The sequence below is a fragment of the Engraulis encrasicolus genome, chromosome 23 (genome assembly GCF_034702125.1).
Source record: "Engraulis encrasicolus isolate BLACKSEA-1 chromosome 23, IST_EnEncr_1.0, whole genome shotgun sequence".
NCBI classification, from domain to species: Eukaryota; Metazoa; Chordata; class Actinopteri; order Clupeiformes; family Engraulidae; genus Engraulis; species Engraulis encrasicolus.
This window is the reverse complement of record NC_085879.1, coordinates 8,863,639-8,877,318: the sequence shown is the minus strand read 5'-3', so window position 1 is coordinate 8,877,318 and position 13,680 is coordinate 8,863,639. Positions and strand designations below refer to the sequence as shown.

Genomic DNA, 13,680 nt, shown 5'->3' with positions numbered 1-13,680 from the left:
TGTACACTAGTGGTGATTGGCACTGTCCTCATGATCCGATTCGATCACGATTCGGGAGGTAGTGATTCTATTTGATTTGATTCGATTCTATGCGATCCGATCCGATTCAATCCTACAATGCATTGCAATGCATTACATTTCTACTGAAAGCAAAGCAAATGCTTAATCAGTCTAGCCTAGCGAGCCAGACCCGTACAGCAAAAAGCTGTACAAGGGTCTAGGAGAGCTGGGAGAGAGTGTGGGCGGGATAAACGGTTGTCTTGGCACTCAACGTCACGCAATAGGAAGGGTGACACGCCCCTATGTAGGTGAAGCGGCAACTCCGAGCCGTCGTAGCAGTGAATGCGTGTGATCACCACAGCCACAAACAAGTTTCCTAATAAATCGTGTTTTCACTTACACAGTTCAAAAATGCCTCGTTTTCAACCACACTGCCCTCCTTGATCAACCAGCGAAATGTTTAGCAATTTGGGGCTTGTTAAATGGTTATATTTATGATTGTTGTCAACATGGCATGTTCGGTGTTAGCTAGCTAGCTGTATACCCATAACTAATACACGGCTGGATACCTAGCTCAGTGTAATTGACGACAGGTTGGCTAGCCGCTAGCTCGGTAGACTAGGTGTCATTCCCATCTATTTAGTAAGCTACTCAAAGACTTTCAAAGCTCCCAAATGTCTCGTTTTTAATGACATGGATCTTATTAGAATTTGGGGCAGGCATATAATACAAGGCTGGATACCTAGCTCTGTGTTATTGACGAGTTAGCTAGCCACTAGCTTGGTAGACTAGGTGTCATTCCCATCTATTTATTAAGCTACTCAAAGACTTTCAAAGCTCCCAAATGTCTCGTTTTTAATGGCATGTGTCTTATTAGAAATTGGGGCAGCAATTTCATTCTACACCTACAGTAGTGGTCTGATAATAGCGTGTGACTATCTGGTTCTGTAAAATGCTCAAATTAGCTTACCGAGCTAGTTTAAAACATCGAATGATGGTAATGTGTTGTGATCTATTTGTGTCCGATAAGTTCATGGTGTATTATTACAATCCATGTCAGCCACGAAATGTATTATCATCCAGGCTTTTTAAATTAATTAAACACTTTCGTGCTGTACGTAGCACGGAGGCCACCATGACTCTTCTTAGAAAGTTTCCTGTTTACTAGGTAGAACGGGCCCCCCCCGCCCCCTTTGATTGGCCCTGTCATCGGATAACTTTCAGCCTCGCTAAACGACCGGGGTCCGCTAGACTGCCCCCGGGAGCAAATTCAATTTGCGGTCGCTAGGGGTGTCTAGATTTCTAGGCTATAATCAGTCATGATGAGGCAATACAAGTAGTCAGATACTGAGCAACAGTTTATTGGCTGTTTTCTGTATCAGTCTGTATCAGTCTTGCAATGTTTTGAGGTGCTTTTATTTAATTTAACATTCGTTTGCTCCCGAAATATCCATGGAAGTAATTGCAACTTAAAAAAATTCCCGGATCGATTCTGGAACTCGCCGGATCGATTCTGGATCGTCCATGCCCCGCATTGGATTGCATCGCCGAATCGATCATTGTTGACACCACTACTGTACACTGTACAGTATGTGTGTGTGTGTGTGTGTGTGTGTGTGTGTGTGTGTGTGTGTATCCCAAATCTTGCATCACTCTATACATGTTTCTCATAACTCAATTTATTGTTTTCAGTGGTTATTATCATGCTCACGATCATTACTACTATGTTCAGTGTTGGCAAATATATTATAGGCCACGTGTCGTCATGTTGCTAATTGTCAACATGCCTGTATACCTGATCAAAGATTTTAATCGAGAGAGGGAGATTGAGAGAGAGAGAGAGAGAGAGAGAGAGAGAGAGAGAGAGAGAGAGAGAGAGAGAGAGAGAGAGAGAGAGAGAGAGAGAGAGAGAGAGAGATGGTTTCCTGCTGTATGAGACACTGGCATGAGAGAGATTGATGATGAATATCTATAGGCCCTATTTCATAGAGAGTGTGAGTATGAGTAGAGAGTGTGAGTATGACATGCATGTTATGGGTCAATATCATGAGGCATGGAACATGTGTCAAAGAAACTAGAAAGTTGGGTGAACGTATTACCCACTATCTCTATGACTCCAAGCTTGCTCGCCATCATAACTGATGACTGTTGCATGATCCCCGCATCTTGTGCCACGTTTTGGCAGCATACCATGATCGCCCAGCACTCTAGCTTCAGAGAATCGTATATGAGAGTGAGATAAAGCAGGTGGGTTCTTTTCCGGTATCCACTTTACGTCGGGTGTACGCCCCTTTAGGAGACCTTCGATTAGGAGACCTTCGGAGTCTTGAGGTAGAGAATAAATGGAGTCCCCTTAGCGCTGTAGATGGCGGTAGCGCACGTCTTGTGCAAACACCAAGAAAAGAGAAGAAGGAGGGACAACGCCCCCTTAGGAGACCACATTTTGAGCACACGCTTTTGCATTGAGTGGCCGTGTTTTGATTCCTCTTATTATATATCCAACCTCTTTACTAGCTTGGCTGCTTCTCTGGACATGCATATTGTTTCCTTCGACTGGCATGGCAGCTTACCCACCCAGTCAACATTGTGGTGATTTAACTTTGGGTTGCAGTAATCCTGGTGGGATGTTTGGATCCCCAGGTATGACGCGTGCTTTATGAAGTGCATATGCAGACACCTTTTTATTAGCAATTTCTATCCGCACTCTAGTTCTGACATGTATCCACTGGTAAATTGTTTACTGTTATTGATAACCTTATTGTCACCAAAGGACAATGGCCAATTACTAATTGATTAACTAAGACTACTTTCCTTGTCATAGTAACATTGTTATGGCGGCAACATGGAATTCAATGGAATAGAAACGGACTTTTGAGACACAGACCTTTGCTAAAATTATGTGCCCCTGGTCACGGAATTGTTTTCCATGATTGACTTATGGAAGTGCTTTCTCTTTATTCCCACAGCTCTATGTTTCCACAGTCTTGTGTTTTCTCAAGATTTTATTTCCTCAAAAAAACACTGACAGGATAGGATTAGGGATGGTTTTGGTCTGGGCACAGCTAGTATTCTTTCGTTTATTACATACATTTGATAGCCTATCAGCCATCTGGAAAATGCATTTCTCAAGAGCATGTCTTTACTGACAGGTTAAGGTTAGGGATTGTTTTAGTCAGGGAACAACTTAAATTCCTATAGCGTTTTTGTTGTTGTTGTTTAACCCTATATATAAATCACTGATCTAAGTCTCATCATCATAATTTTTCATATATTTTTAAATTTTCATTAGCATCAGACACCCTAGTGAACATTTGAAGTGGTCTGATGCACATAATAACCAAAATTGATGTGCATTACCCAAGTTAGATGGAAAATACATTAAGGTGACATTTTGGGCAATAAAATCAGGAAATTACGTCATAATGATGTCATAATATCCAATAATGACACCAAACTGATGTCATTCATACTTCTTTGGCTGAAGATCATCCCCTCCAAGTTCGGTGGTCATACGCCATTCGGTTCCCAAGTTATGAGATGTCAAAAGAGCTCCGGTCTGGATAGGGTTAATATTAGAATTCGGTATCTACTTTCTAATGATAGACTTCTCACAGTGCTGTGAGAATATAGAAAGCACTTCTGTGAGTGCATCACGGAAAAGACTTTGTGACCAGGGCAAGGAATTTTGGCAAAATCTGTGAAACTGACACATGTTGTGTCCATTCCACGGAATTCTAAGACAAAGACAAGAAAACAAGAGGGGCCATAATTCTGAGGGATCAGGCTGATGATGAAGTTTAGTGTTTTCAGCAAAAAAGTGAGTAGGCCCGTCGATAAGCCCATCTGCAGTAAGAGGCTTTCAAGTAGTAGTGTAAAACGGTACTTTGGAAGTTGCTGACTGAACTCTCATTTTGTTTGAGTTCACACTTAATATCAACCAATAAAAACGCAGCGTTATCAGCATTCATCATATTTTATTTATTTGTTTATTTTGACAGTGTGTAATGGCAGATTTACAATAGATGGTTTTGTGTCAAAGTGATTTAGGATTTCTCACAAAGCTCTGAAAGAAAATCAGACAGAAATCATTATTGAAGTTTACATCTTGTAGTATACATGTAATCCTTCTTCATTAAGCACTCAGTAACATTCAGTAAAAAACATACTGTATCATGTATGTTTTAATTTACTTGATTCCCAGTTGTAGCTGTACAACTCACTCACCTGTAACTCCATCATAAGTGAAAGAGGCATCTCTGGTGAAGCCCCAGCACTCAGCCTGTTGCAGATAGGCCTCGACATCTGCGGCTGAGGCCTTCCCTGTCCGACCTTTTGGAAAACACAGCTGTGAACCCAGGGCGGAGGGGGGGGGGCAGGCATAGGGGCCAGGAACCCCCGGCCTCACCACTTGTGGGGGGGGCTGCTGCCAGTGGCTTTCGATTGCCAAACATCTTGTAGGGGCCCCATTGTACAATATTTCGTGGGCCTAACGCCTCTGACACATCTCCCGCCCCCTCTGTACCAATACCAGTGCTCCGCCCCTGTGAACCTCAAGCTCTCATGATGTTTCTGCCCTCTTCTTCATTTTTTTAAATCTTTCTGTCGAAGGCTCTGTGTGCCTGATGAAATGCCTCAGCTGTAGTTTGCCCACCTCTGACCTAAATCAATCAGCATGTGTATTCATTTTTTATCATTTAGCAGAATTCTGCTTAAATCACTCAAAGATTAAAAAAATAATTGTAATGCAGAATTGATGCAGACGACATGTGACTCCTCCATGCAAACCAGCATTGTTGTCTGAAACAACTCTCGCTTTTTGCATCTTCCTCTTTCCTCTCTACAATGACTACCTCTTTGACTGTCACATCATATTGGTGATCCTGATTGGTTCTTCAACTCAACTTTGAGGTAATCTACCTAAATCTGCCAAAAAGGGAATTCCTCCCAAATCTGTGTGTGGAGCTTGCACAGCATTGCAGAATTCCGGAGATCTAGTGAGAGCCAGGTTACCAAAATGTTTTGTAGGGAAAGTATCCACTATGGGTGCTGCATGACACTTGTAAAATCAATCCAGCTGTCTGATTCGGTGTACTGCAATCATCCCAGTGTACAATTAAAAAGTCCAAATCTTACACGTTGAAAGTGATCAAACTTAAAAAAAAACAACATATGAAGCATTGAGTACGATATGAAACACAAAGCTTAAACCACTTACTTAACAGGCAGAGTGAATTGATATGCTGCCCTGCCATCTGGCTCTCGAAGTGCATCACTAGTGTATCAGCTCCCGAGCTGAGGAAAAAGCCCTTTGTGGTGACTTCATGGCCCTCATACTCCACTGAAAAAGTATGATGAAAATATTGAGGATTGAGTCCCTGATATCACTTTGGTTCACTTATACACTTTTGTAGTCACACTTTTATCCAGCATCTCATAGTTATTTAAAGAATAATATTGGATTTGAGCCATCGACCCTTGAGCCAAAGACCACATTTCTAACTAATAGGCCTCAGGTTTTGGAAGCCACTTTGTCAGAGGCAGATGGATACAAAATATTCCAGATGAAGCCAGGAACTTATGTACCATACCCTTGTGCTTATTTCATACAGAAGGTCTAGAGCTGCTCAATTTAGTTCCAGTTTCAAGTGAGAGGGGTAACCTGTGTTTACGTCTTACATTTTTGATCAAATTTTATTCAATTGCTAACGCCTCCATATTGAACTCCTTTTATTCTGAGCCCCCTCTTGTCTCCTAAAGGGGCATGGGAGTCATATATTGGCAGCTTAGAACCTTACATCATATTGATTCTGGAAGACACTCATTATAAACTCTGTCTTAATTATCAATCGTGTCTGGTAAAGTGTAGGCGAAGCTTACAGATAGCCAAGGCCAGGATATCCCAAATGGAGATAGATCATTTACCGGCTGATTGGAGAAAGCTGCTTCCATAGATGTTGTAGAGGTTTGCATTGCTGTTGAGGAACTGACAAGTGCCATTCCTGTAAAGCATACAATATTAACATTTCATTACAGTACACATTTCGTGGATATTTTTCACAGTTCCACAATAAATTAGATATTAGCCTCCAGGGTCCTAATGGGGTCTCTTCAATGGTCTTTTTTCCTCTCTCCAGAACATGTACACTGGAGAGACAATCATCATCACACACCCCATCCTGTCGTGCATACACTGTCATTAGTCTCGTTTCTTTTGATTTGCGCTACCGATTGCTGCACCAAACCCAATAACTTTCACCCACCACCATCACTCTTCTGAATGAATTAACATATAATGTAATATATCTTTTTTATTTTTTTGTATACTCTTTTTCTGTTAGTGTGTCACTTACATCATACTTCCTTGGTTGATAGTGAAGGTGTCTTTTTGGTCAGTAGGTGTCCATAACATCCAGTAACTGGTGGTTTTCTTTAGGACATCGATGAATAACATATGGTCTGCATATTCCATCACGAGGATCCACTTTCCCATGTACTGTCAGTTCATATGAAACATTCTTGTTAAAAACATACAATATACTAATTATCTCTCTTTCTCTCATTCATGTCAATAGATTGTGCACACCTTACCTAAATCGTGGGCTGGAGTTACTAAACCTACACACTCAGTGTTTACAATGTTGGCCAACATTTTGTATCTCGTGAGCACAGTTTACTAAAGTGTGGCCAAAATGTATAAAAAGTGCTAACGTTATTGGACAATCTTGATATAATCTTTGCTTTCAAAGTGAAGTTATGACATTTTACAAATCACAGTTGATTGCTCAAGTAAATTGTGCTCATGAGGTTTATAACATGGGCAAAAAAGAATAACAGTGAGAGCAAGCATGAGTGAACGTTAGCAGGAAGTCCACAATAGGTTAACTTGTGCAAGCATTATTTAGTTGAGCACACGATTTAATAAAGTGAAGGCACACTTTACAATGAAAGAGAACGCTTACTTTCAAAAGTATTTTTAGTGGGCTTTTTGCCTTTATTTGTGACGGGACAGTGAAGATATTGACAGGAAACGAGTGGGAGAGAGAGACGGGGAAGGGTCGGAAAAGGACCCCGACCAGAATCGAACCCAGGTTGGCACAGCAGTCCAGTGCCCTATTGCTTGAGCCACGGTAGGGTCAAGAGAGTGCTCTTTTGACATCCAGGCTCTCTCCTAGACACTGTCCTTGGCTACCGCTATTCCGACATAACACTATTCCGACATCTGACATGCCGTAGGGTTATGGTTAGGGTTAGGGTAACTGCATGCACTCTCCCTAAACTGATAAAAGCTGAGCAACGTAGCACAAACCACAGACATGGCATATCTCGGTGGGAAACGAGCCGGTATTCCGACAATAGACATCAATGTCGGAATAGCGGCATGTCAGAATAGTGCCACGTAACCGCCCTGGGCTTTGTACTTATGTTGTAGTGTGGCATCATGCAAAGGTGTATTTATTTCATGCCCGTGCATTACGTGTTGAGGTGAGACACCTTTGCAAGTCAAGTGGTGGTCCTCAACGCTGCGGGAAAGCACTTTTGTCATGTGACCAGGTTTGCACAGTTTTCCTGCCGTGTTGGCAAATTTCTGTTGTTAAACACGAAAATGATCGGCTGTGCTTTGTGGAATACGTGTTAACTTGCAAAGTCATGATAGACGCGTGATCTTAATGCTCTGGTATAAATTATATATTATATAAATACCGTATAATGTCATGTTCCAGTGCCCGTTAGGATGTGCCAAAAATAATGTTATAGTCCATATATGACATTTTTTAAGCAATATCCTTTCCAATTTGGTCTCTCTCTCTCTCTCTCCCTCTCTCTCATCAGTGTTGCCAGATTTTCTACGAGAAATAAGCGACTAGCCTCGTAAAAACAAGCCCTAAAGAAGCGACTGCCTGGCATTGCGAAAACAAGCCCAAAAGAAGTGACCGAAAGGGTGGGTTGTCAGTCGCATGCCTAGTCAGAGAAGACCTTGCTCTTTGCGGGGGTCTGTGTAGCAGCTAAAGCTATCCACACAAGTGACCACAGAGAGTGGGAGTTAACAATGCTGTAGTAGGGTGACTCGTAAGGATGAGTGAGAAAAAAACGGGTTGCCATTGAGAAACATGAAGTAACACACATGAAACACATTCAAAACAGTGGAGGAGCAGAAGAAAACATCAAGCCCAACCCTAAAAAGAACAAGCCCAAAAAAGCTGCAACCCCCGACTTTACAAAATTTAAAGCCACTGCTCAAAAAAAGAAGCCCAAGGTCGCTTATAATAAGCAGACTTGGCAAAACTGTCTTTCGTGTGACCCACCGGTGTGACATCTGTGACTTCTTGTGTCTTCTTAAGGGGCTCACATTTTGCTTTGTGTTGGTCGTGGTCACAAAGTTCTTCACATGGAAATCAGAAAACAAAGCAGTTATGCACTCATGATTTTCAAAACCATACTAGAATGGGAAATACAATAACCTGCATAGATACTTTCTTTATAGTATTATTTCAGTAATGTCCAGTCTTATAATCGCTAAGCTGCCATACCCAGGTTTTTGATAAACAAATATTTTCTTCTCTACCTTTAGCAAAATATCTCACAACATCACCAAATCCACATAAATATGCCACTGAGAGCTGTCATACGCCTGAGCACGGTAAGGAGAATGAGAAGCAGTTTTTAGGAAGATTCGTTTTACAGAGGAAAAATCTCGATTTGTGTGTAAACTAAAGGCAAAAACGAGTTCTTCGAGTTTGGAAATGCCCTGGTATGTATAAATGGCCTCTAAGGTGCAGGACTGCAGTCGTGTTGTCATTGCTTACCTGTAACACCATCATAGGTGAAGTGTGGAGGTCCAGAGAAGCCCATGCACTCTGCTTGTTTCTGGAATGCTTGCAGCATTGTGTCTGAAATCGTAGCTGAGCGCCCTGTTGCAGACATAAGGGATCAAATTATATACCATATACGTATAAGTGTACATTTTAAAAAGTCCACATTTAAGACACTATATGGTGAACTGTACAACACAATTTGAAGGTTAACATTTCTTTAGTGCATTTCTTTAGTAATTGCACCCATATTTGGAACTAGACGTGCAGGTGGATTGAAACCGATGTTCACTTGCACTGAAATTGCAGTTGCTGTTCAAAATTGGGGTGTGTTTCTTGAAAACATAGTTGTTAGTCAGTTAGCAATTTGGTTAGTTGCTAATGGAAAATTGCATTGCAACCAACAAAGTAGATAACATAGTTAGCAATGAATTCACTTTAGAGAATTGCACCCCTGGTTTGATTTTTGGCTCTGCTGAAGTCTATGGGTGACGTCACAGATGCTTTGTCCGTTTTATATAAAGTCTATGGAAATGACACACACAGTCTTGTAATGTGGCTGTTCTTTGAAACAAAATGTCTACATATCTTTTTACATTACATTTACATTTCATTACACTTTCATCCAAAGCAACAGTTACAGTTGTTTACAGGATATTACAGGATATTACATTCCCTGGAGCAGTATAGATTTAGGGCACTTCAACCATTGAATGAGGTAGACAGCTGAAGGGTGGGATTCCATCCAGCAACCCTCTGATCTAAAGCCAATCTACTTACCCATTAGGCCATGGCTGCCCATAAGTCTAGTTTTAATGTCCTACATTGTGATAAGGATCAGGTCAACCATATAGGACAGAAAAACAATTGTATGATGTGTACCAGTCTTAATAGAGGAACCAACCTCTTGCCTGAGAAAAAAAATAGATGATAGAGGAATCTTACCAAAAAGGTACAGTGCTCTTATAGTGAGTCCTCCCACTTCATACTTAAATTTTGACACAACATAGTCAGGGTCAGAGCTGGGCAGATTTTTCACCACAATAGTCATCGGCATTCCATAAATATTTTCTGTCGAAATCGAAATAGCAAGTATCATAAGGGCAATATTAAGCACAATCAGAAGATATTGTTGTAATATGGTCATGGTACACACACACACACACACACACACACACACACACACACACACACACACACACACACACACACACACACACACACACACACACACACACACACACACACACACACACACACACACACACACACACACAGGCACACACAAACACGCATATGCAACTCAGGCAGATTTAAAACTAGCTAACTTCTCTGTCTCATTGGTCTATATTTAAACTAGCTACCGTATGCTGTTGGTTGTAACTCACCCTGAGTGCAGGCATACACCAGTGTTTTTCAACCTTTCTTGAGCCAAGGCACACTTTTTTTTTTTGTTGGGGGGGGGGCTTTTATGCCTTTATTTGATAGGACAGTCTGAAATGGTGACAGGAAGCGAGTGGGACAGAGAGACAGGGTTGGATCGGGAAATGACCCCGGCCAACACACACTTTTTTCATTGAAAAAATCCTGTGGCACACCACCGACCAAAAACTTTAAATAATTGATACTAGGCCTATATATATAGCCTATTATTTAAAAGGACTGTATTTTAAACACAAACAAAACATAGGCCTACTGTAGTCCTGTTTTGAAAAAAAAAGTTGGCCTAAGCTATAGGCCTATATAATAATCTTGAAGTTTTTTTTTCATAAGGGTGAAGCTATATTAATTGACTTCAAATATTCAATGATAATTCCAATCTACTCACAGTTTAGCAACCCAGAAATCATTCACACATTCGAATGCTTTGAACTCTGAATTGACATTTGTGATAGCTCTAAATTTGCGATTTGGGATGAATCTGCTGACTGTTGATGCAAGATGTGTTTACTTAAAGAAGTGCAAATGCAACGAGAGAACAGAACAGAGGCTACAGCCTAACGGAACAACAGAAAACCTTTATATATCATGCAAATTGTGTTAAATAAATGTGTTCTGGGGGACACAAGGAAAACGGATTTCTTTCTTCAGTAATTGGAACCATTGAGTACTGTTTGAATCGCTTATTTTTAACTACTAAAGCAAAAGTCGAAGAAATCGGCAAATACACTTCACACTGCGGCTGGTAATTTATCATTCCCCATTCATGTTGGCCTACTGCGAAGTATTGCCATCTTGTTCTTCTGTATCTCTCCATAATAATGAGGACAACAATAAAAAAACAGTGGTGTTTAGCAGCTGACCACTGCACTGGGGCAAAAAAAGGTGCATGCTGTCTCCAGTGCCTAGTTGATAATGTACATCCACGGCCCTAATTGCCAAAAGTGCCAAACTGAAAGCATTCTGTGACCCACGAGAATGTGATCGCGTTTCAAAGCCCTATGGTTAAGAATCTCTGCCACAGTATGCGTCAGTGATCCCTGGCCTGCACTAGACAGCGGCATATTCTTTGCAGATAATAATTAATTATTTAAAAAATATATAGACCCAAACAGGTGAAATTGTATAATTTTCCACGGCACACCTGAGGATCTCTCACAGCGCACTAGTGTGCCACAGCACAGTTGTTGAAAAACACTGCATTACACACGCACACAAACACACACACACACACACACACGCAATGCTGGATAGCCAGTCCAACATATTACTTACTTGCCATGTGCAGACGATTGTCTTTGAGTGTTACATTAAACGTGACAAATTCACATCTCCCTTTCCTGACAGGGGAAACATATCGGCGTCATCAGCCACATAATTTCTCATTGTTTTATGATTGAATATTTTTTCTTAGCAGTATTTGAAATACTTACACCATCTCTTTCAGATGCATATGGAAAGTGTCTGACTGTTCTGTGGCTGTCAGACTTAAATAGGAACTGTTCAGCATGTTAAGCAAATTGGCAAACAGCCGATGATCGGCAAAGCCAGCCAGAAACCACCAGTTCCCCATGACCTGTTGAAGAAGAGAGTTTACAACACACCATTGCGTCCTGTCTGTCTGTCAGCCTGTCTGCCTCTTTCTGTCTGTCTGTGTATGACTATAGGTATCGCAAAATACAGCTCTCCCACTTCTGTTAGTACACCAATAAGGTAAAGTTTGTGTGTGTGTGTGTGTGTGTGTGTGTGTGTGTGTGTGTGTGTGTGTGTGTGTGTGTGTGTGTGTGTGTGTGTGTGTGTGTGTGTGAATGTGTGTGTGTTCGTGTCTGTGCGTGTGTGTGTAGCAGCTACACTGTAGCCCATGTGAATATCTTTGCAGCACTCACCGGTGGCTCCTTCATATCCAGAGGCTTGATCAACGATTCACAATCAGGATCTGCTCCAGTGAGGGCTAAAAGAGCCAAGATGGCAGTGGCTGTCGTGAGGGCGCGCATGTTGACCGTCTCTCTAGAATGGAAAAAGCTCTGCAGCACACAGCCACCAGCTCCTCTGCTTTTTGAGGCCCTGTGTTGCGTAAGGTGTTTTTTAACCCTCTATTTGTATATTGATTTGAAGAGAGCTGCAGACAGCTGCAGAAAGTCCAGAGTTTATTCCCTCCCAATAGCAATCTTTCTCCCGGTTTACTTAAACTGGTCATATGCATCATTCAAATGGCACCAGGAATTATGAATGATGCAATTATAGGGTACATATACAGTATGTGTGCGTTTGTGTGTGTGTGTGTGTGTTTTTTATATAAAATCATCTCATCGGTTAATGTATTTAACTGTTAAGTGTCGTCTTTTGTTTTGTTTTTAGTCTTCCTCAACATTTGCTGCCATTTATTGTCCCCGTCCCAACTCTTTTGAGACGTGTTGGATTTATCAAATTAGAAATGAGTACATATGTCCCCCAAAACAATATTTTTTCTCGGTTTTAACACTTAATATGTTGTCTTTTCACTATTCTCCATCTAATGAATAGATTGAATGTTTTGAAAATGATAGCATTTTGATTTTATTCACTGTTTACCAAACGTCCCAACTTCATCGGAGTTGGGGTTTGTATAAACGAGAACTAACGATGTCTAGACAAATATATGATATTTTAGGGTAGTGTATCAATAGCGCAATTGTTTGCCCACACAAAGCAACATTTCTATTTAAAAAAGCAGGCTTCCTTGATCTTTTTTTTCTTTTTTCGCCCCAGAATGTTGTCTTTAAAAATGCATCATACAAATACCAAAATACAAGCAAAAAAGATACCTCAGGGTTATTAATATAGTGTTTATAGCACTGGAGAAAGGAAGTTGTGATTCTGTAAATGCAAATAAAAAGGAAAAGAGGAAGGAAGCAAGACAGGAATCAGAGAGTGTGCACAAGTGTGTGTGTGTGTGTGTGTGTGTGTGTGTGTGTGTGTGTGTGTGTGTGTGTGTGTGTGTGTGTGTGTGTGTGTGTGTGTGTGTGTGTGTGTGTGTGTGTGTGTGTGTGTGTGTACGTCCAAACTCTTACATCACTCTATACTAGGTTCTCAGTACTCATTTATTGTGTTCAGTGGTTAGCATGCTCACTGTCATTACTAATATGTTCTGTAATATGGATAGCATACAATATTGTGGCAAATTATATATTATAGGCCATGTGTCATCATCTCGCCAATGTTTTTTTATCACCATTCCCACATGCTTGCTCAAAGATTTTAATCAGCAGGCCTTTGCTAGTTTAACGTGCACTGACTTAACAAACAAAAAAGGTCAGAGTGTGCAATAACGAATTTTCTTCCAAGACGTTGGCCTTTGGGAAAGCTGGATGGGTGTGTAAGCATATTGCATGTTCAAACTGAGCAGTATAAAATCTTATAGAAGTAGGAAATGTGCCCTATAATGTTGACT

General features: G+C 41.0%; 1 protein-coding gene across 1 annotated transcript; it reads right to left on the bottom strand.

The window, feature by feature from the left end:
- Nucleotides 1-3,954: 3,954 nt before the first annotated feature.
- LOC134440540 (saxitoxin and tetrodotoxin-binding protein 1-like) lies at nt 3,955-12,294 on the bottom strand. The gene is made up of 11 exons (XM_063190650.1): nt 12,137-12,294; nt 11,684-11,826; nt 11,526-11,590; nt 9,756-9,881; nt 8,805-8,909; nt 8,304-8,380; nt 6,351-6,493; nt 5,923-5,999; nt 5,216-5,338; nt 4,225-4,329; nt 3,955-4,063 (listed from the first exon to the last, which is right to left on the bottom strand). The coding sequence occupies exons 1-11, from the start codon at nt 12,242-12,244 to the stop codon at nt 4,044-4,046; spliced, it is 1,092 nt and encodes a 363-aa protein (XP_063046720.1). The 5' UTR covers nt 12,245-12,294; the 3' UTR covers nt 3,955-4,043.
- Between the last annotated feature and the right edge of the window lie 1,386 nt (nt 12,295-13,680).